This window comes from Macrobrachium rosenbergii, chromosome 41 (genome assembly GCF_040412425.1).
Source record: "Macrobrachium rosenbergii isolate ZJJX-2024 chromosome 41, ASM4041242v1, whole genome shotgun sequence".
Lineage (NCBI taxonomy): Eukaryota > Metazoa > Arthropoda > Malacostraca > Decapoda > Palaemonidae > Macrobrachium > Macrobrachium rosenbergii.
Window position 1 is genome coordinate 12,599,848 of NC_089781.1, and position 23,062 is coordinate 12,622,909.

The 23,062-nt window shown below is 37.3% G+C and overlaps 1 protein-coding gene and 1 long non-coding RNA gene across 3 annotated transcripts; one reads left to right on the forward strand and one right to left on the reverse strand.

The window, feature by feature from the left end:
- Nucleotides 1-3,307: 3,307 nt before the first annotated feature.
- LOC136826653 (uncharacterized) lies at nt 3,308-12,032 on the reverse strand. 2 transcript variants are annotated; one of them, XM_067084007.1, is made up of 3 exons: nt 6,435-6,851; nt 4,160-4,434; nt 3,308-3,935 (listed from the first exon to the last, which is right to left on the reverse strand). In XM_067084007.1, the coding sequence occupies exons 1-3, from the start codon at nt 6,469-6,471 to the stop codon at nt 3,579-3,581; spliced, it is 669 nt and encodes a 222-aa protein (XP_066940108.1). In that variant the 5' UTR covers nt 6,472-6,851; the 3' UTR covers nt 3,308-3,578. The 2 variants fall into 2 exon arrangements, with proteins under 2 accessions (XP_066940108.1, XP_066940109.1); XM_067084008.1 differs by lacking the exon at nt 6,435-6,851 and adding an exon at nt 11,898-12,032 and having other exon boundaries at nt 3,437-3,935.
- On the forward strand, nt 11,937-16,173 carry LOC136826654 (uncharacterized). Its single transcript, XR_010849674.1, has 3 exons — nt 11,937-12,164; nt 13,305-13,431; nt 14,781-16,173. It is a non-coding gene; the product is annotated as an uncharacterized lncRNA (long non-coding RNA).
- The last annotated feature ends 6,889 nt before the right edge of the window (nt 16,174-23,062 follow it).

Consider the following 23,062-nt stretch of genomic DNA (forward strand, 5'->3'; position numbering starts at 1 on the left):
CAGGAACATGATTTTCTTTTTATATTCTGTCTACGGAAAGTGCAAGCATTACATGGAACTAGGCAAAAACGCCTTTGACATGCTAAGCAGATTTTTATAAATTTACACAGAAGACGTTATAACAGAGCCAACAGAGTAAAGAGCAGTCAACACTAATCAAAGTAACCAAACTGAAGAGAAGGAAAATAAACAGAAGAAAATGTCGATAAAAATAAATAATTTGAAAAATAAGCTAGAGAACCTTAGTCAACGTAAGACTTTTTAAAGTAGCATCACCCGTAAAATTCCTTTCCTCTTTTGATTAGGCTTAAGGACTGATAAGAAGAGGTACGATAAGTTTTAGCGGATAAGAGTTCTGTTATATTTTTAAATTTTATCATAATGATAATGGATGCAGGCTTTAGATCACTTTACAGATAGGTCAATGAATACTTACTACTGATGGTATTGTGATAGTCTTATGGGCAGCCATCGTTTGAAATTATGAGTTGAAAGGATAAAGCGGATTTAGGTGAGTGAAAAGAGCCAAAAACATTTTAATGCGTGGTGAAATTCGTGTGATATGTCCTTATTTTCTTATCGTTCTTATCTCCCAAGAAATAGTGAAAAATAAAAAATAAAGTGTCAGAGGCAAGAAAGAAATATATTGTATAGTCTGTCTTATAATTTCTGTGAATTCATTTTCTTTAAAATTAATAAAAGAAAACGTAAATAACTGGTGAACTAAGGTAAAATTTTAGCTTGTCCCTATTTTACAGGATAATTTGATATCTATAGAAATACTCATTTTCATTTTGATGTTTGAAGATTCTTCACATAACCAAATGAACTAGTTATCAAAACATTAATTAATTAAACCATAGAGCTTATAGAACAAGAACGCACCGATATCGCATACATATGTACGTATGTATGTATGTATGCATGTAAGTAGGGCTATATATATATATATATATATATATATATATATATATATATATATATATATATATATATATATATGTATGTATGTATGTATGTAACTGATAATAATTATAAAGTTTGATAGGTTTTATGGGACTTATAGCCTACAATATCTGTACACTATTAAAAAAAGGTCACCTGAATTCTGCGGACCTGAAAACGTCTCACTTACTTTAGCACAATGAATATTTAATTTGAGGGGGTTCAACTACTAAGCTGGCAAGCATATGGCGAGGTCTTTACTGCTTTGCAACCAGTTTTCATTGGCCATTTAGCAAGTAACGAAAAACAAGAAAATAGTGCATTGTTTATATGAGACTACCGGTGATCTGCCAAAATTTATGGTTTAAAGGAATTGGCTATGTTTCTTTGTAACTTTGCCTGGTCAAGGTGGTCTGTTTTATTTCAACAGATGGAAGTATAGGAAGGAATCTTTCATTACAAAATTTCATATTTCATTTATGTATGTCTTTCTGAACCTCTTCTCTAAAAATTGGAGGTTCTTCGGCACTTGCATGTATTGTTAGGTAAACAGATAAGCTGGTAGTGCTCCTGAGTAGGCTTACCAAAGTGATGAATGAAAGCCTTAATACATACGTGACGTGAAGACAAGAACCAATATGAGCAAAATATTGTGACCCACTGTTCTCATATTGACAAGAAAATATCCATATTGGAGAGAAGGTTGAAGAGACAGGGTTTTTTTTTTTAATTAAGAATTTGAAAATATATTCAAAATCTTGGCTAAGAATTCAAGGCTTCGACATAACAGACTTAATAGACAGGGTAACTGTGTTAATTGTATCTTTGAATTCGTTAAAGACAAGGTAAATTACTATAAATAATTATTATGAAATTAGTTGAATTGAATTGAATATAGAATTTAGGCCAAAGGCCAAGCACTGGGACCTATGAGGTCCTTCAGCGCTGAAACGGAAATTGACTGCAAAAGGTTTGAAAGGTGTAACAGGAGGAAAACCTCGCAGTTGCACTATGAATCAACTGTTAGGAGAGGGTGGAAAGTAAGATGGAAGAAAGAGAATACGAAAGGCGGTACAATAAAAAAGAACGAAAGGGGTTTCAGCTAGGGGCAGAAGGGACGCTGCAAAGAACCTTAAGTAATGTTTCAAGTAACCTTAGGTAATGTCTAAAGTACGCCGCATGAGGTGCACTGACGACACTACCCTCCTACGGGAATGAAATTAGTAAAAAAAAAAAAAGTTAAAAAAATATAATTGATAGCACTGCATTCAGTTGCTGAGGTTCATAGCATTACCTGTCCATTGGCTCTGGAATGTGACTGTCTTTGCTGTTTGCCTTTAATGTTTCCATGTTTTTGTTTGTTTAAGACTTTTTTCTATATATATATATTCAATTAGCTTTATAAAACTTTCTTTGTTATTAATAAATGAATTTTCAAACGAGAAAATTAACTGACTCCAGTTTTCTGCATAAAAATAATGAAATCGTTAGTTTCCGTAGAGTGTGAATTTAGCTTCAAACTAAAAAAAATTAGTTTTGGTATATTTCCATAAATGATTAGGAGTTTCCATATTACGTAAGCTATATATGTATGTATTTGCAAACACACACACACACACATATATATATATATATATATATATATATATATATATATATATATATATATATATATATATATATATATATATATATATATATATATATATATATATATATACCTCATTCAAACTGGATGGTGTCTAAAGTTTTTACAATAAAGCTCTCTTGGACAAACAGTCCACATTATCTATTGTACAATGAAATTAGGACTTTTAATCCTATAATCGCCTAGCTCTTCCTGTTGACCTCCACCCCCTCTTGACCTTGGTCTTTCTCTGATCCCTCCTCCCAGGTGACCGTTTTCCGTGCGTTCTCTTACGTTTTTTCTTCGTTTCCTTGCTACTGTGGAGCATACGATTTTTCTAGATCGCAAAACGGTCACCTGGGAGGAGGGATCAGAGAAAGACCAAGGTCAAGAGCTAGGCGATTTATTTACCCAGCACACAGATATAAATACAGCCGGACTATGCGTCTGCTCATTGTACGGATATTCTGATAATGTGGACTGTTTGTCCAAGAAAGCTTGTAACTTTTGAATAAAAACTCCATTAGATACCATCCAGTTTGAATGAGGCCCTTTAGTAATTCTACTAATGCACAGAACAATTGTGTATGTGATAAAGTTAATATATATATATATATATATATATATATATATATATATATATATATATATATATTTGTGTATATTCACGTATTACACGAATACATAAAAGCAAGCATGTTACCTTTGAAATTAGGACAGAGAAAAGTTCTCGCCAGATCTTATACTTTGTTTATTATCGGTCTGCATTAAATCGTATACATTTATTCATCATCGACCTACACAAAGAACATTAAAACGATGAGATCATTTTGACCCGGTTTCCGAAAGATTAAACATAACGAAAAATGAAAAGATAAAGAGAAAAAGGTCCAAAATAAGAGCAACACAAGATTAAAGTAATGGAGAGTTTTGAGTGATCTATGTACATGGACAACTTTGCTTACAACTAAACAAATCAGGTGATGGATAACTGGCAATTCATGTTTCAGTTAGGAGCCTGGTAAAGGGCGGAGGGTTTGTTGACATTGACACCGTTGCCATTTCTGTTCCCATTGCCGTTTCTGTTCCCGTTGCCGTTCCTCGGAGGGGCTCCGTAAGTCTCAGACGGGGCGCTGTACGACTCGGATGGGGCACCGTACGATGCCGAAGGGGCGCCGCCCCCGTTGCCGTTCGCGCCAGAGGTGACTTTGCCGATGTCAGCGTTCAGCCCGAAGAACAGCTCGGCGGTGGAGCAGTCGAAGTTGAACCACCAGTCGCAGACGAAGAACTGCTGGTTGAAGATGGTGCCGTTGGGGCAAAGGAACGCGTCTTGCCTTCCGTCTTCTTGACAAATGTGGAAAACCTTGGAAGAGGTGAAGGGGATGATGAACAGTAACTGTCATTTTCATCTGGATAACTGGTGGTTTAATGAAAGGCTAAGTTTCTGTGTTTCATGAATAACTAACAGTTTAGTGAAAAAAAATGAGCTCATGCAACTTTTATCCACGTTACCGCAGTAAATATGAATAAGAATTCCAGAGATAAATGAAAATGCTACGAGAATCGAAAAAGCTTAATTATATTTACCTGACAACGAGCTTCATCGGCAATATCGGCGTAGTATCCCGGCAGCTGACCGTCGCAGGTGAACCCCGTGTCGGGGATCGAGGCTAAAATCGGGTAATCCTCCCCAGGGACACCACCGCCGGGGATGGCTGCGGCCAAGGCTTCGAGGGGATCCCTGGCCGCTCCCCCGTTGAAACCTAAATCGTTCCGACCAGGACCCCCGAAAGGTGAAAACTGGTTTCCACCCTGGGGCTGGGCGTCTGGGTACGAGGCGTGGGAAACGTAAGCTAAAGTACCTGTGAAAGCGAGACAAAGATGGTTTTAAACCTTTTCTCGTTGGTTGGCGTAAACAACCCCCGTGAAATTATACTGAAGAGCCTGTTTATGCGCGAAAAATGAAAGTTGATGGGCAATATTTTTGCAGATTACAATTCACAGAGAGAGAGAGAGAGAGAGAGAGAGAGAGAGAGAGAGAGAGAGAGAGAGAGAGAGAGAGAAGGCGGATGTGTGTAAAATAGTGAACGTTACTCCAGGTAATTCACCGAAAACCTCTGTAGTAAACCGATAAATCTGTTTTCTCTTGTCACTTTTTTTGTTCTCTGCTTTTCTCACTCTTCGCATTCAGCTGGACTAAAGGGCATAATTCTACCCCATTTAAACTAATTATCAATTTTCCTTATTTTCACGTTCGATATTATGCGTATGTGACATTACGAACTTCGAAGTCAGGGCAGTTGACGGAAGGCAACAAATAGTCACCTCAAAACCAGTTCATCTGAAAAGTTAATCTCCTCAGATAATGCCTGTTGGAATGTATCTACATGTTCCATCAAATCCTGTTCCCTCGGTCATGAGATTTTCGGTAATACTCCCACAAACATATTACACTTGCAGACAGACTGACCGCCAGACCTCAGTCAAAACGTTGCATCTCTCTAAATTTGTTGGCAGAATGACTTGTGACACGGTGTAGCCTTGTTTTGTTAGACGCAGGACTTGCCCAGCAGGGGGCGTAGTGCCGCCGGTGCACTCCACTCTTTGCACATTAGGCATTACTTGGGTTCTTTGCAGCGTCACTTCGGCCCCTAGTTGCAACCCCTTTCATTTCTTTTACTGGACCTCTATTCATGTTACCTTTCTTCCACCTTACCACCTTACTGTTAACCCTCTGCTAACAATTGATTTATAGTGCAACTCCTGTTACACCTTTAAAACCTTTTTGCTCTTAGTTTCCTTTTCAGCTCTGAATTACCTCATAGGTCCCAGCACTTGGCCTTTGGCCTAGATTTTATATTCCATTCCGATAAAGAACTTGTGATAGGATAAAGGACCTGTGACATGATAAAGGACTTATGACATGCCAAAGGACGTGACATGAAAAAGGACTTGAGATATGAAAGTAAGTCGTATGATATAGTAAGGGATTTTTCATATGAAAGTAGAACTTGTGATACACCAAGGACCTGGGATATGAAAGCATTCGGACAAATTAGAGGACTGCTGGATATAAAAGTAGGACTCTTGATATACTAAAAAACTTGGGATATGGAGGTGGGACTTATGACTTAATAAAAAACACTGAAATATGGGAGCAAGACTAGTCGAGTGATATAATTTCGGTAAAATGATACTTCTGAAAACAAGTACTTGTTAAGGGATGTAGGAAATATTAAAAGCACTAGGGCTTGACGTTAGGCTTCCGTTTTGAAAATGGTGTGAGAACTGCTATAGCAATTCTGGACTTTGTAAAATATACAATATTCAATTATGAATTTTAAAATACTTGTTGTATGTAAAAGAATGGGACCTTGAGTACTTGTGTACTATATGAGAAATAATACTAAAAAAATACTAACTAATGATTAATCTTAGACTTGTAGAGGAGTGTAGAATCAGGAATTGTGGTCATATTGATTATGTATTTTTCCTAAATAATGTGGGATCCGTGCAATAACCGGAAGAGAATGAGAATCATGTGGCTGTGAAATAATGTGATGTAAAAATTGTATATATATGTTAAATTTGATAGAATTTGCAGTACGTTTGATAACTCAAGGGAAAATGCAGGAACTTGTTATACTTTAAAGTGGAGTGGTTTTTACAAGAGGAGTTAGGACCAGCTAAATATTGGACAGTTTTTGATTACTTGCGGAAATGGTACATGATACACAAATGTCTGACTTATGGAATGCAAATAAATATTTAAATCAACGCCTGAAGGGGACCTTCGACATGAAATTAAGTCTAGCAAAAGGATAAAGCTTATAATTTTGCTATGCCTATGATAACATCTTACCTACGACAACAGCAGTAATAAACGCGCGAGTAGCCATGATGGACGCGAGATAACAATAAATTCCTTCGCCCAAGGGAAATAGTCTTAGCTGACTGTTGCTAGTTAGGATCACTGCACTGCGATGAACGAGTTACAAAGTCACACGAGAAGGAAACAGACGAGGAGGAGGTTGGCGTATTTTCGTAGGTCTAAAGTCGACGAAGTTCCGGAGACCTGTGGCGTCGAGCAGTTCAATCCCTGTATATATACAGAGAGGAAAGAGAAAGAGAGGCTTTGGAGAAAGACGCGTCAAGGGGTCGTCGAAGGTCGTTTTTCCGCAGAAAACAAACGTGGAATATGAGGCCTATTAGGGCCGAGATGACGTCATGTATGGAGACATACCAGGCCCATACTGGAACAATGCACTGGTTTCGGAATGCTGAGGCGAAGTCTGACACGACTTTTATCTCTCTCCTTTTGACTCGGCGGCCCATTCTCGTAACGCCGCTGATAAAATAAGAAACACGTAACCTCCGAGAATCACTGCGAGCGGTGCCTCGTTTTATTTCACAGTTTTCGAAATTTCAAATTGCCAAACCTTAATATGTATCGGGTAGATTACAGTTTCGTATGCTGGGCCGCCTAATTTTTTCTATGATATCTGGTCTTGTAAATGTACAGGGAAACTTTACTCTTATTCCCAGGATGTTCGATTCTGCAAGTACTTTCATCCACAAGCAACAAATTTGTCACAAACAACGATAGAAAATATGAAAGTGGGGTCAAATATCAGTCCTTTCGAAAGTCTCCTTCTCTCTACTTAAAAACCTATTGTCTTAAGTGTAGGTACTCATTAGTTCTTGTATTCCCCAAGTAGGAGTCTTCCCTGATGTTTTTTTGAGGAAGAGGGGCGTTTGACACAATGTATTACTTCAACGAATGTTTTGTTTATGGGTAACGTTCTTGCAGGAATACTTTCACGCAAGCTGTTTGTTTGAAAGCAGAATGCACTGTTTGGAGAGTGGTGAATATTTTCTCTCTCTCTCTCTCTCTCTCTCTCTCTCTCTCTCTCTCTCTCTCTCTCTCTCTCTCTCTCTTATACTTGTTTATAATGTAGTATATTCCTTGAAAACTGCCGCCAAACAAGCTCACGCTCTCTCTTTAAATCAACCTTCCCAACAATAAATTCGTAGCTAGTTTATATTTAGAACGCAAATGCTTCAATGTACCGGTCAGATGAGCAATTAACACAGCGTTGCAGTTACTGTATAATAAAACCTGTATACCGAAATACCTGACATAGATGATGGTGATGGTAACTGTCTATTTAACGATTGTAAATCATTAGGAAAGTGGTTAAATGAGTGTCCTTTACTTTAGGCCATTATATTTAAAAAAATACACGTGGATGATGAGTTTTAGTTTTCTGTAAAATAAAACTATTTAGGTGGCTTTGTCTGTCCGTCTGCACTTTTTCTGTCCGCCCTCAGATCTTAAAAACTACTGAGGCTAGAGGGCTGCAAGTTGGTGTGTTGATCATCCACCCTCCAATCATCAAACATACTAAATTGCAGCCCTGCAGCCTCAGCAGTTTCTATTCTATTTAAAGTTATAGTTAGTCATAATCGTGCTTCCGGCAACAACGATATAGGATAGGCCGTGATTAAAGTTTCATGGGCCGCGGCTCATAAAGCATTTTACCGAGACCACCGAAAGATAGATCCATTTACGGTAGCCTTGATTATACGCTGTAGGGGCTGTACAGAAAACTCGATTGCGCTGAAGAAACTTCGGCGCATTTTTTACTTGTTTAAACTTGTAAGAGAAGCAGGGCTTTCACGGAAGAAAAATAACGTGAAAATGATTTTGGTTATCTGATGTTTGTACATATTTCGATTTTGACCCTATAAACAAGAGCGTTAACATTGTTTTCTCAGCAATTTTTGAAGATATTATTACTTACATAATGGATATCCCAAATCTATCTTTATTGAAGTTGTGAATACTTTTCAGCTCTCGTTTCAATTCGAAGTTAAAGAAACTAACTGTGCAGAAAAACACTTCGCGTTGAACTATAGTTTTAGATACGTCTGTTAGTAAGTTAATTAAATGTGAATTTATTAATGGCTTTATAAAATTACTTTCATAAAATTACATCTGTAAAATACAGTACTCTAATCACAAAACGAAACTCCTTAATGCCCTGAACATCTCTCAAATCACTAAGGACGACACGGGCAGAACTCCAGTAATTTATTTCAAGAACAGGAAAACTGTTGGTCTGGCGACGTGACTCAAGGAGGTCCCTGGATTATTTAAAATTAAAATTCAACAGGACTTCCAATAACCCTGGGTTCGTAAGCAGTTGAACATGTGTGGTGATAACATAGTGATGCGATTTTGTTTCCAGCAACTCCTTCTGTCATGTGTTTTTATTCTTACGTCTGTGCTACTTATTTTAAAATGGTTTGTATATGTATCTTAATTTCATTTTAGCTTGAAAATGTCCGTAATGTTTCTTTAACATTATGCGATTTGTTGCTGTATATGATGCTTTTTCTGCACTGCGGCTACGCGGTCGATTTTTTCCATGGTGCTGCACACGGGTGCGTCCTGCAGGATCGAACAATATCGGCCTAGTGTTTACTCAGTGACTCAGTCTAGAGTGAACAGTATGGTCACCATAATGGATAAGAGAGTGGATGTATTTTTGTTCCCTTCTTAAGCTTATTTAAGGAAGAAAAAGAAAAGACAGTGCCGAAATCATTGGGCGCACCCCTTGAATGAACAGCGAGAGACATTAGAGAGAGACATTGCCACTCTATCTGAGGATCTAAAACGGGATGGCAAGAAGATTTCCAATTACTTCCGCATGTCTCAGGCACCATTCGAGGAACTGTTACAGCGGTGGTATGATAAGTTGCTCAGGTAAAATACGACATTCAGAGACTCCATTTCACCTTTTAATTACTAGCAGTTACCATCAGGGAGGCATCCACACAAAACTTATGTATTTTTCATTCTATATATGTGCAGTTATAAATGTTGAACGGGGTGATAACTGACATTGCCTAATTCGACTATAAAAACTTATGTAATAAGAGTAAACCACTTGATTACCAGTGTCTATGTGTGTTGTTAAACAGTCGTTTAATCTACCAATCTAAAGGGATGAATGTAAAATACTGAGATTAGTAGAAGTCAGTGTTGTGAAATCTAGATTATAATCATCTGTCAGCTCTGGGAACAGTGAGTTTGATGGGCTTTCTTTGCCTACTTGCCCCTCTTTGATCCTGTCTTGTTCTGCACGCTGCTATATATAGGTGCATATGAAAACACAAGATGCGAAGATGTGTACTGAACATGATGGTCTACTGCGTGGTTCTCAAACTGGGGGTAATTACCCCCGTTGGGGTAATGAAGCTGTTTCTGGAGGGTAACGAGGCACTTTAATTCCAGTTTGTAATAAAAGGAAAAATGCTTTAATTTTAATTTTTTGTCAAAGGAATAATGTCTAGAAACTAATTTTTTTATTTCTTAAGACTTGAGTAAAAGTAAAATTAATTATTTTTTACATATGAAACGTATTAGAAATTAAACAATCCAATATTTTTCTTTCCTTTATATTATAACGTCACATAACTGAAGAGGAATGGGGTAGGGGTAACGGTGATCTATCACACCACTGCCCCCGGGGGTAACGATACCAAAAAATTTGAGAACCACTAGTCTACTGCAATCTCATGCAATTGCGACACCGCATAAGCCTTGCACGTTAGGCGCATCTCAGCGACGCCATACCCGCACTCGCATGATGGGAAGAACCAGGATCACTGTCTAGGACCGTGGGGAAGCACTACTTAAGACGTGCAATTCGACTGCCAAGTGCGTCACGTAAAGCAGCTTAATGCGTTGACGCACCGCTCAGCGTGAAAGAGGCCTTATAGACCGACGTTAAGTGTCTTGATAAAGATAATGAGTAATCACAAAAGGCTTGTTGAGATTACTGTAGTTTTCAAACAAGTAAACACACTCGTCTTGATAACGATGCAAGCGCAGCTGATAACGGGAATATCTAAACTGCTTCGACTTGTAAGGAATATTTACTTTAGTGCAATAAACGTTTGTTTAATGTTACTGGTGCAATAACTGAGATGAAAGTACCCTCTTTTTTGTTGTTGTAGCTTGAGGTTTAACTTCACTACTGATATTATTGTTATATTTTTCCTGTTGAAGGCTGCATAAAGGACTGAAATAGATGGGTCACTTCGTTTCAATATTCAAATTATTAAGGAAATTTAGCTGGGTCCCTTGGTTATATAAGCTCTTAGGAAATTAAATTTATTGTTCACGTTCTGGTAATTTAATGACACAGTTTCTGACTTGTGATATACAAACAACAATGCCATGATCTGCCGTCGTCCTTGCAGATTGTTAATATACTGAATAAAGGCAAACGAATGTTTTATTAAAAAAAAAAACACTTTGCTGTACATAGGTATCATGCGATCGGTCCAGTTCTCTTAACGCATGTCATTTACACTTTTCTGTTTAAGCAATGTTTGCGAATGTATTTACCATAATTTATAAGCGATAATAGTAAACTTCGTGAACCAAGAACGTATTTGTTAGCAAGTGGATGATTCACATTAATCGCAGTTAGCAGATGAGCGTAAATAAATCCCGCCATTTAAGGTATTTCTGGCAATACACACCGAACTGAGAGGTTGGGAGAAGTCCCGTTCCTGGTTGGGTGAAAAGGGACATGCTCCAAATCCTGCACACAGTTATTCAAAGTATCTAAATATAAATTAAGTAGCGGCAAAATCTGTAAAAGAAATGTCACCAATAATGCAGCAAGAACCTGTCTTAATGGAGAAGCCAATCCACAGTTATGTATATGTGTACACATATTTAAAGATAAATCAGTACAGATAGCTGTCGGGAACTTGTTCGGTTCCCCTTTTCAATCTCTGTCTCAATTAATTACAAGACAGTGAACTGAATGCGCGATGCATCAGACTTATTTCCAACAGGCTTTTCTTAGATGCTTACGTAACTGAGAGAAACGGCGCCCCCCGATTTCTCTCTCTCTCTCTCACACACACGCACGCATGTCCACCACGCACTCCAACACACCTGTATTAGAGTACATTATGCTTGAGAGCTGTCTCTCTCGTTCTCTCTTTCACACACACAAACACACGTACGTACAAACCATTTGCATTTTCCTACAGAATTTCTTAGCTATTAATTTATTGATAATGACATTTTGCAGGAAAAGAGTAATGAAATTATTTGAATTTTAGATATTTTTCTCTCTCCATAATGTGGAATGACATAAGTCACGTAACCTGCAACATTTCTTCCGAAAAAACCTCGTCAAAATGAAGCAGGAAAGAAACCATGAAAAACGTACGTAGAACACCATTGAGGATTTTACCCTTCTTTTAACTAGGAAAACAAGTCACTGTTTCGACGTACCGGAGGTTTTGATCATCCTTGGCTACTGACTAGTTCTTCGTGCTGAGCCGTCCGTGGGGGAATGCTGTTTGTCGTCAAGTTCATTATCGCCACATCGTTAGGCGTCCAGTTTCGTGAGCAGTGTGACTGTGTGGCTTTGTTCAGTGTTTGATTCGTAGTTGAGTTTTACGAGAAGTTAAAAAGGGTCTGTTGCTGGATTACCGAAGTAGTCTGCCGTATTTTCCCGCCTGATCGTTAAAACCAATATTGCAGAACAGTTTATGAAAGGTAAGTGGTACTCGACATCTTTTATCTTAAGTGTCATATAAACATTTTGGTAAATTTATTTTTTCCCTTTGCACTATTAATTTATGGCGATTGTTATAAGGTGCGGTATATGTACAGTAAAGTTGGCTTTATGTTCAACGGTATTTCGTGCCTGGCATAATATTTTAGAATGTTACGTTGATTTTATCAGTAGTATTTCGATTATAGGCCTTTCAGGTTGCGTTACTGTTACTCCACACTTTCTATTCTTAATATTGACTACATATGTCAAAGACCACATACGCCGAAGATAACATTTCCTTTTGCTTTTAAATACCGGCGAAGTTGCTCGTTATCGGTTCCGAAGAGATTACTGTTGTATACGAAGAGCTTTTATAAAAGCTGTGGCCTATTATCTATCTAACTAATTTTAAGATACTGGAGTAGTCCTACTTTTCACTTTTAACTATGATTTTCAACTGTACTGAGAAGCTTTCTCGTGTCTTTTGGTTTTAGTTTGTCAGTAAGGCACTTTGTCATTACCTTTTTAAATATTAGTAATCCCCAATGATATATTGTTGGGTAATATTTATTTTAAGCCGCTTCAAATCTTCAGGCCGGTCCTTGGAAGATGGGACTTGTCCCAAACATGTGACCACTGTACTGTTAATGTCAGGAGGTTTATAAGCTTTGTATTCGCATCCCATTGTCTTTTAACATTTTATCCTTAACTGTTCGCATTCTTGGCGTTTAGCGTTTCAGCCTTCAGCATTTGAATTCGACATTTAAATTTTATTCATCAGTAACTACGTGTTAACTTTTTGGCCACTACATCATAATTTCCTGAATTTTTTAGGTTTCAGTATTTGGGTTGTATTTACGCTGTATATCGTGGAATGTACTGAACACAAATAAAATTTCAGGTACGTGCACACATTGTAGTTTAGAGAACCGTGAATGATAGGAAGTGTTTAGACCTGAGGACTTCTTGCCACAATTGACTTAAGGGTTGTTATCCGAAGAAGTATCCATGCTTTTCTGAAGACTATGGTTAACGTTTTGGCCACTACATCATAATTTCCTGAATTTTTTAGGTTTCAGTATTTGGGTTGTATTTACGCTGTATATCGTGGAATGTACTGAACACAAATAAAATTTCAGGTACGTGCACACATTGTAGTCTAGAGAACCGTGAATGATAGGAAGTGTTTAGACCTGAGGACTTCTTGCCACAATTGACTTAAGGGTTGTTATCCGAAGAAGTATCCATGCTTTTCTGAAGACTATGGTGAGTTTCTCCATTTTTCATTTTGATACCATCAACCACTTTTTTTTTTTAACTTCACCCCTTCAGGGGCTGTTCCCCTCTTCAGGGGCTGTTCCCCTGAAGGGGTGGGGGTACTCCCATGGTCTTGGCCTGCTGTGCAAATTCATGGGAGTTTTTTTTTTTACCTAAACTTAATTCGTATTTTCAGGTCTATTTACTCATGAAGGTAAAAAACCGTAGCTTAGAATGTAGATTGCGCTGTTTGATATTAAGAAAAGGGCGACCCTGGATACCTGATAATAGTAACCGCCAATATTTGATGGCTACTGAAGCAGTCATTTAGGATGCCAAAGTTTTTGGTTAGTTTTATCTACGAAGTGGAAGGGTTGAGAGTAGCAAGTTGACACCTTAAACGGGTTATGTATTAAATAACTTTAATTTACAGCAATATTAATACTAGTTCGAATTCACCTGACAAGTTAATTTGTTCTGCTTATAGGTTAAAAATGCAAATCGCACTGTAAATTAGATTGGTTCTCGTTAAGAATTAAGCCTAAATGTTTTTCAAGAACAGGTCGGGTCAGGTCTTAGTCTGACAGATTTTAGGTATTTAGCTAAAGAGATTGAATTTTGTAATTTCAAGATTTCACTGAACTTAAAATAAGCCTTTCTTTAGGCTCGCAAAATTCTTCAGCACATTAAAATTTATAGTTATGTTGTGGGAATACTAAGTTTGAGAAACCTAGACCTTTTATTTTAGTTTTTAGTTTATTTATTCTTATCCTTGAAGACTGGTTAGCTTAGTTGATTTATATAGCAATGTGTTTCGCTGTGTTAATCTCACAATGATAATTTGCTACAATGTTTTTTGATGCATTTGTTTGGTTCTTTCCGGAGCATCACTGAAACATTGTTTTCAAATTTTTTTTTTATTTTAGTATGTTAAGGTCGGATACTAGCTAGTATTTGTTGCCTCTGACGGTTAATTACTTGCTTGATATTGTTTTACATCAAGTTATTTTTTCTAAATCTTTAAGTTCCATGTTTATACTTTGAGTTTTGCCTTCCATTTTTGGTCACTTAAGTCGACAAACTTTAATCCTTTTTGTACTTATATTGTCCAAAATAACTTAAGTGACTGAATACTTAACTCTCAGACTTGATACTGTAAAATTTTCTCAATTTTAAACTTTTTGCAAATTCTTTTAAATCCTTTTAATACCGTTCACAGTTAAATTTAGAGACTAGTATTAACTTTCGGTTTCCGAACTATATTCTAAAATATATTTAAAAATTTGTTTTTTGTAAAGCTTAGTCTTGAAGAGTGTTCTGTTGCCATTTCCCTAATTAGTTAAAATTTCTTTTTATAGGTAAGTGCGCTTAAAGGAGAGAATGGCGAGGAATCCAGATTTAGAGGACATGATTACGGTAGACTTCGGCGTACGAGACATTACTGATGAAGTTAAATGGCAGATTTTAAGCTGATGAGCGCAGTAATTAGATATAGCTATTCAGGATGGAATATTTTACTTTAAAAGCCATGTAAAAACTCGACCCATTTTTTTCTCTTATCTTTTGGCTGCTTTCATTAAATGGTTTAGTAACTGTAATTCTGTGGTCTTCGAGGTTCTAAGGTTTACCGTGATTCATAGCCAAATTTTTGTGGCTTAAGAGGTTTTGAGGTTTGCTGTTCCTGTAAGGATTTCTCATGTTAATGTGTCTATGGGAGACTTAGGGTTACAAGCCCTTTTAAGAAGTCCTCCTTTCTTTTGTGGCCTGAAAGGTAGTTTTAATAATGGTTTCCTATCCTTAATGTCTGTTAAATTGTGAAATTTTAGGATTTCAAAGCTCCAAACTTAGTTTCCCAGCCTTGAGGATTTTGGCTTGAGATTTTCGTGAGTCTTTGATGGGTTCGCAGCCTTAAGGGTTGGGGTTAAAGGTTTTAGGGTTTCATTTTTATATCTTAAGTTTCCTGGCTGAATGTTCGTTGCTAAGATTAAAAGGTTCCTGTTTTAAAGAATTTTTGAGGCTATTAGCTTTGGATTACAAATGTCTGACTGTAAGAGTTCGGTTTAAGGGTCATTTTTGGGAAGGTTGTACTGTCCTGGCAGATTTTTAAGATTTTTGCTGAAGCAGAGATTCTAAGTCTTGATCTTTGTGAGAGTACTACTTAGTAATTATATTAGTACTACTACGAAATTTTATAATTAAAACACTAACATCAGCGTTTGAAGTTAAGCTTTATAAGCTTTATACAGTTTTCAATAAAGAACCCAGAGATGTTTTGTGGTTTTTCGAATTTACATTACCAAACTCATATTTTCTTCAACCACGTTTATAATTACTGTTCACATACATTTTAGTCGTTGATTAATGAGCAGAGAATTGGTTACCAAAGTTTTTTCATTACTGTTACTTCTAAATAAATAAATAATTTTTCATCAACCGCGTTTATAATTATTGTTTACATATATAGTCGTTGATTAATGAGCAGAATTGGTTACCAAAATTGTTTTTCATTACTGTTACTTCTACATAAATATGTAAATAGATTTTTCATATTTGAAGATCACTTGGAAATAAAAAGGGTATTGTGGGGAAACAGGGGTGTCACGTCGGTAAGTCAAATTCATGCTGGAACTGTTACTTTGGGGAGATTTATAAGACGAAAGTAAAATAGCTTGGCAAGTATTAAAGATGGCTTCCTCGTTTAAAGATTAATGGCCTGTCCACACGAGCGGGCATGCCCGTCGGCCACTTCCAGCTGTTTATATATTTTCTCTTCTGAAGCAGAGTTGCCAGACAATCGCATCGTTCTAGCTCCATACTCGGTCTGTCAATAAAGTAGACTGGGTTATGGGAAGTGTTTCCCCGTTGGGCAGTGCCCGCTAGTGTGGACAGGGCTGTACAACTGCTCTTTTAAAAAAATATCGAAATAAGAAACTAACATGGTCAACACCCTTGACTCGCTGAAAGCAGCGAAGAGATGTCTCCGTTAACGGAAAATACTAGACCGAGCGAGACATTGCATTAAATGGCTTATTAGCTATCTTTGATTTCATAATAGCCATCTTTGATTTCATAATAGCCATCTTTGATTTCATAAAGACTAACATAATTATCTGTCCTACTAGTATATACTTTTGGAAGCTTATCTGAAATTGTGTTGAAGACGAAGATAGACTCAGTTACAAGGAAACGGATGTTAATTGAACACGTACTCGTAGTGACACTAGTGAGAGTGATCTGTTTAACTAAGGTCTCGAGCGAATAGGCGTAATCACCAGGGGGGCAAAGATCTATAATAAAATTTAACCTAATATTTTGAAGTGAATAGTTGATGCAACCTCACTAACATGCTTCCATTCATACTTCCATCTTACTTCCCATCCTCTCATAATTGTTTCATAGCACAACTGCAAGGTTTTCCTCCTGTTAACACTTTAAAAAACCCCCTTAAGCCCCTTCCACACTAGGGGCATATGCACTACAAGTAGGCACTGTTACCAATTTTGTGGGTGGATGGCGATCATTAGTGTAGGTGACGTCATAGACTGCCTGCCATGGACTGTTTGATCTGGTAACACTGCTTAAAAGCAGAGAATTAAGGGCAAATCAGAGTGCCCGTCGTGTCTTTCTCTTCTTTTGGAAGGGGCATTGCTTTCTATCAATCTTTCAGTGCTGAATGACCTCATTGTCCCAAGTGCTTGACCCTTGGCCTAAATTTCCATATTCCATTCCATTCCGCACTATTATGGAAAATGTATCGCGACAGATTACCTAGGGATAAACATCTAATTTAGATACAGTTTGAGAGCCTCGTTAAACCAGAGGTATGGGTGTTTTATTAGTAAAGGTATGTTAGCTCTACACTGGATTGGTTAAGGGTTACTTTGGTAATTGTGGTCGTTGATTCCTTGTTTGTAAAACAAAAATTTCAGTGCAAACACGTCAATATGCTGAGTAATGTCTAGTGGTAACTAATATGATCTAAGCATACCAGAAAGCACATTAGTTGTATCACTTGGATATTTCATTTTCAGTAATAAACAGGGTCTTCTAGCTACTTAGACTAGTTTACAGACAGGGGTGTTGTCACAACCGGAATCCATGCACTTTCCAGGCTATTTGGTGCATTCAATAATTACTTCAATTTCAATGAGCTTCTAAGGGATTCAGAGCCGATGAAAACAGTTTTTCGGCTACAACTTCATCAAAGCATCGGATAAAGGTGAAAGTTAGCAAGTTTATATTTTATAACTCTACCTAATTTTTGCAAGTTTGATAGAGTAAAATGAAGTCGCCGATGCCGGAACCTAGAAAATCACTGAGAAGGATCCTAAAATAATTAGTGACGTAAACATATGACGTTCTGAGGCTCCGACAACCACGAGGTAGGCGGTGATTGGATATGTTGACGCAGTCAAGGCTTCAACAAATTCGATAATGGTCAGTAGAAAATGGGATTGTCTCCGTGGTTGAAAGACTGCATATTTTGTGATACGGCTTGCCACTTTGTATACAAGCGAGAATACCCGTGGCAAGATTTACTGTAGCGTGAATAGGTAGTTATTTCTTTTAACTGGGCCACCCCAGAAGTGTCTGCAGTAGCTGTGACACAATCCCATCAGTTTGAGGAGTACTACTGGAAGTCGGACTACGATGAGGACGGGGATGACTTTTTCCTCGAGTGACGAAGACATTTTGAAAATTGTATAGTGTTACTTTTTTATTTGTACATCTAAAACCTATTTATTAAAACAATGATTACAATTTGTTCCTCATTCAAACTGATTTCAATATTTCCTTTCCATGCATATCAGTATAAATCGTGTTATATTTTGATATTAAGCCTGCAAAAAATAGCTTGCGCTCAATCTTTACTCCTACCATTACCTTATATTTGCAGCGAGTATACGAGCGCTGTTTACGGTTTGATATTAAGCCTGCAAAAAATAGCTTGCGCTCAATCTTTACTCCTACCATTACCTTATATTTGCAGCGAGTATACGAGCGCTGTTTACGGTGTCACATGATATAAATAAAAAAAATAGCAATGTTACATTAACTGAAATAAAATTACGTTGACCTTCACAGCTCTAACAATTGAGGGAAATGAGGTATCGTTGCTTTTCATTTGAAATCTACTTCTAGTGACCGCTCCTGACTTGCTGCAAACAGAATGCTATAGAGTCGAAACCTGAGGTAAAACAAAACTGATTACCTTTTTGCATTCCCGCCCTGAATAGATGTAGATCTAAAGCTGCGTCCACACGATCGAGCTTTGTTCGACGAAGTTTGTCCGATGTGACGTCAGAAGCGGAGAAACAGCGAGCAAAGTCAGAACTTTGCTCGCTTCTGACGTCACACCGGACAAAGTTCGTCGAACAAAGCTCGATCGTGTGGACGCAGCTTAACAAATGAGCTATAGACTGGTTCATTATGTGGATGAATTACATACATTGAATTATTTTTTTAAAGAAACCATACGAATATCAAGAGCATGGAAGAATTCCAAGCTAACAACTTAGTCCCAACACCTGCTGTGGAAGTTGCGAAGAAACCTCCAGATGATGATAATAATATAAAATTGAGAATGATAATGCAATCAAGGGGACGTTGGCAAATCCTGCTCGCCATCATTGATATCGCTGAAGCCTAGGATGGGTACTAACGAGTAACGAGGCTAAGAGAGGTGGTGTACTTCAATTGGATGGAGTCGCCTCCCACCTATCGTAACTACGTAGGCGATGACGTATCTTAGAGATACCTGCTCATTACGGCAATTCACCTGCTGACGCAATAAGGAGGTAGACAAAGCTCCGCCTACATGGGGGATTTGGGGTACTAATATCAATTAGTGAAATATCATCGGCAAGTGATCAGAGCCACAGTGGAAAGACGTGTGGAGCCTCATGACGTCATGGGTAACGTCACTGTTTGTTCAAAACCCTTCTCTGCAATTTTGACGGCTCTGGCATAGGAAACGCACTTTTACTCTAAGTACCAGAACTATTGAACTTAGGCACTAAATGATACTTGCAAAAATTAGGTAGAGTTTTATAAAATATACACTTGCCAACTTTCACCTTTATCCGATGCTTTGATAAAAAGGTGTTGGCGAAAAACAGTTTCATCGGCTCTGAATCCCTAAGTCTCTCACAAAGAGACTGAGACAAAAGAAAATTCGAAGTAGTATAAAATTAAGAAAAAAATGTATCCCCCGCATCCTGGGGTACACTGTAGCCCCCGCGTCCCCTAGGGGACACTGTATCCCCCCTTGCATCCCCTCGGGGACACTATCCCCTGTTTTGAGAAGTACTCCTATAATACTCTCTGCCGAAGTGTACGAGAGCAAAGATTTCATGCACAAAAGTACTAAGGCGTCATATTTGCGCAAGTGCTCTTACGTACATGAGAGAGAGAATTCTTACATGTATAGTAATCTCTTTGGATGACATGGTGTAATGCTCGGTAAATAACATAGAAATGACGATAAATAATAACTGAAGAAATAAATGTCACTGAAAATGACATTAAAAGCAGCAGTTTCCAAATACAAGATGCAATGTTGAAGAATGCGACTATTTCCCTCACCGCACCCCCTTTTGCGTTATGGTACTAATAAAACTTGCATTCTCCAAAGCCTGCATCATTCTGTGCAGGTATCTCTGAGATACTCATTATCTCTGATTTTTATTACCTCGTGTACATCATCCTCTAATAACATCTTAACAGCAACTTGTCGATTAAGAGGTAATGGCGAATTTAACTCGCGTTCAAGCGCCTGTCGGTGAAAGCTAATGGCGCTCTTAACCGGGAATGATGAGCTTTTATGTCTGAGAGCTTCGGGTGTCTGAACGCCTTGGTTGGTGATACGTCTGTGATCCTCGCCGTAAATCCTATGACCTGTGACCGTCGTGACCTATCACTTGCTTTGCGAGAGGATTAGCGTAGACAAATAAATGCAGATGTTTTCTCTAATGGTGTGAAGTTGTGTGAAGCGAGGAGAACAATGTTTGTTTACCGTGTCTCGATTGAGCTGTTGATCTTGAATCCTGATTGACATTGCTTTTATATATATATATATAATATATATATATATATATATATATTATATATATATATATATATATATATATATATATATATATTATTAGTGTATATACATATATTATGTATTTGTATATGTAATTTGTATTGAGAACCTTATGTAGTACTATGTTAACCCACTCGTTTGGTAGTTCCTCGCTGAGTGAGCGGGTTCCGTTCTCAGCTACCACTCTGTTGGTCACGAGTTCGAATCTCCGACCGGCCAGTGAGGAACAAGAGGAATTAGTTTCTGGTGATAGAAATTCATTTCTCGCTATAATGTGGTTCGGATTCCACAATAAGCTGTAGGTCCTGTTGCTAGGTAACCAATTGGTTCTTAGCCACGTAAAATAAATCTAATCCTTCGGACCAGCCCTAGGAGAGCTGTTAATCAGCTCAGTGGTCTGGTTAAACTAAGATATACTTAATTTTTTTCACTCGTTTGGTCACGTATGAAATAGAGACTACCTTTCATTATCGTTATGCTTCTTTTTTTCCGAGATAAACTAATGCTTCAAGCTCTTCAACAGCAGTAATTCTCAGATACTACCTACTATTGTCGGCAATAGTTGAACATGTAAACTTAATGGGATATAAGGTGCTATGCAGTTTAGTGAATTAAGGCATATCAGTTGTATTCAGTTGGAACAAATAGCCTTTTACTGAGGACAAATGTTGTGTGACGATGAATGGGTGGTTAATGAACACGATAGATATGACTTCAGACTTATTTTACTCATATGTATTTGAAAAATATGTGGTTTTGGTTCCGGTGCTTTACTGAGTTAATGAACGGCTCCTCTGAGCACAGCTGATCATGGTGTGTGTAACTACAGTGTCTCTCATTAGCCAGATCGAATGGCTCTGATTGTCACACTTTCAAACCAACGACCGTTGTACTGAGACTGTTGGTATGCATGCATTGGCAACATCTATAGAGAACGGTATTTGCCATGCTTACTCTTAATATGAAAAGTAAAATTAGATTTTCTATTGGTACTAAGATTTTTATTTTCTTGAACTGAGAATATAACCGAGCGTTATTTTCGTAATATTTTGTCCAAGAAATTGAAAAAGGATTATAAGTTAGAAATTAGTGATATGTAAGGGCATAAGAATATTATTTTTAACAAAGTGTAACGTAAACGTCAGATTTCTGTTGTCAAGCATAATTTATTCTCTTATTAAATTTATGATGAAGGCAGAGACTACTATTTTTCTCGAAATTATTTATAAATTTCTGTCCATGGGATCTGCTAATATGGTCATAACAATTATCTTAAGTAATGATGAAAAAAATTTTGCGGTGGAAATTTGAATATTCCAATTGCTCATTTAAACGTTGCCTTCCTTGCCTCATTAAACAGGACATGACCTGGCATGACTTGACCTCACGTTACGTCTTAGTTTCTTCCAGAGGCGCTGTGACCTTATAAATAAATAATTGTAGGTTTTCTGCGATAATGTTAGTTTTTACGTCTGTTACGAAACCAATGTAAAACACATTCTATGCTCCTGAGTTAATATTTTGCGTTCCTTATAAGTGCTGTTAAATTCAAAAGTACCCCTACGTTCACTTGACACTTGCCAGCTAAAGTGAAACTCGGGCACTTTTCTAAACTAGGAAATAATTAACATTGAGTGTCGGCGAACTATTGAATCTGACTAAATTTTCTTGGTTTTGGCGAAGATTTCACTTTAACGCGTTTTCGAATGCCTGATTTGACAAGGCTTTTTACTATACTGAGGCGACAGTAGTCACAAGGCTTTTATTGACTGTTTACTTCTAATTCGACCGCCGGAGTTTTGAACTGGTCAGGAAGTCTAGTTATAAATAAAAAGAAAAATCGAGAAGCAATTCAGAAATACTTCCCCACTTCTTTGATCAATTTTAAGACAATGGCAAAATCGCCCAGAGTGACAATATTAAACCTGCTTGATAAGAACAAGCATCAAATAAGAGAAGGAACAAAAGATAAACATATCTATGAAACGTTTAGAAGATTAACAGGAAGAGATAAAGTTCCCACGTGGTAGTCGTAACAGTGAAAGATCAGTTCAGTTAAGATTTCAAATGGTAGATGAAGGAGTAGACCTACGAGAATGAGGGCTATTGTTCATGTTGAAATATTGTTTATAATTTGCATGGATATATCGACTTTCACTATGATAAACGACAAATATATATATGCATGGATATAGACAATATTATGGATATTTATATATATGATAATTTATATATATATATATATATATATATATATATATATATATATATATATATATATATATATATATATATATTCATGTCTATATATGTGTTACATATACGTATATGTTTGTGCGCTATAGAAGTCCGAACCGCTAGACCGATCTAGACAAAATTTGACACATGGCCATCATTTGACCCAACTTAGATAATAGGGTAGGTTTCAAACCAGTAACCCCCTTCAAATTCCCCTTCCCTCATCCATCCCACTTCCCTTTGTAACTTATGTGGTAACTGCTTGACCAATCCAGACAAAATTTTGCACTTTACCATCATTTGACCCAACTTAGA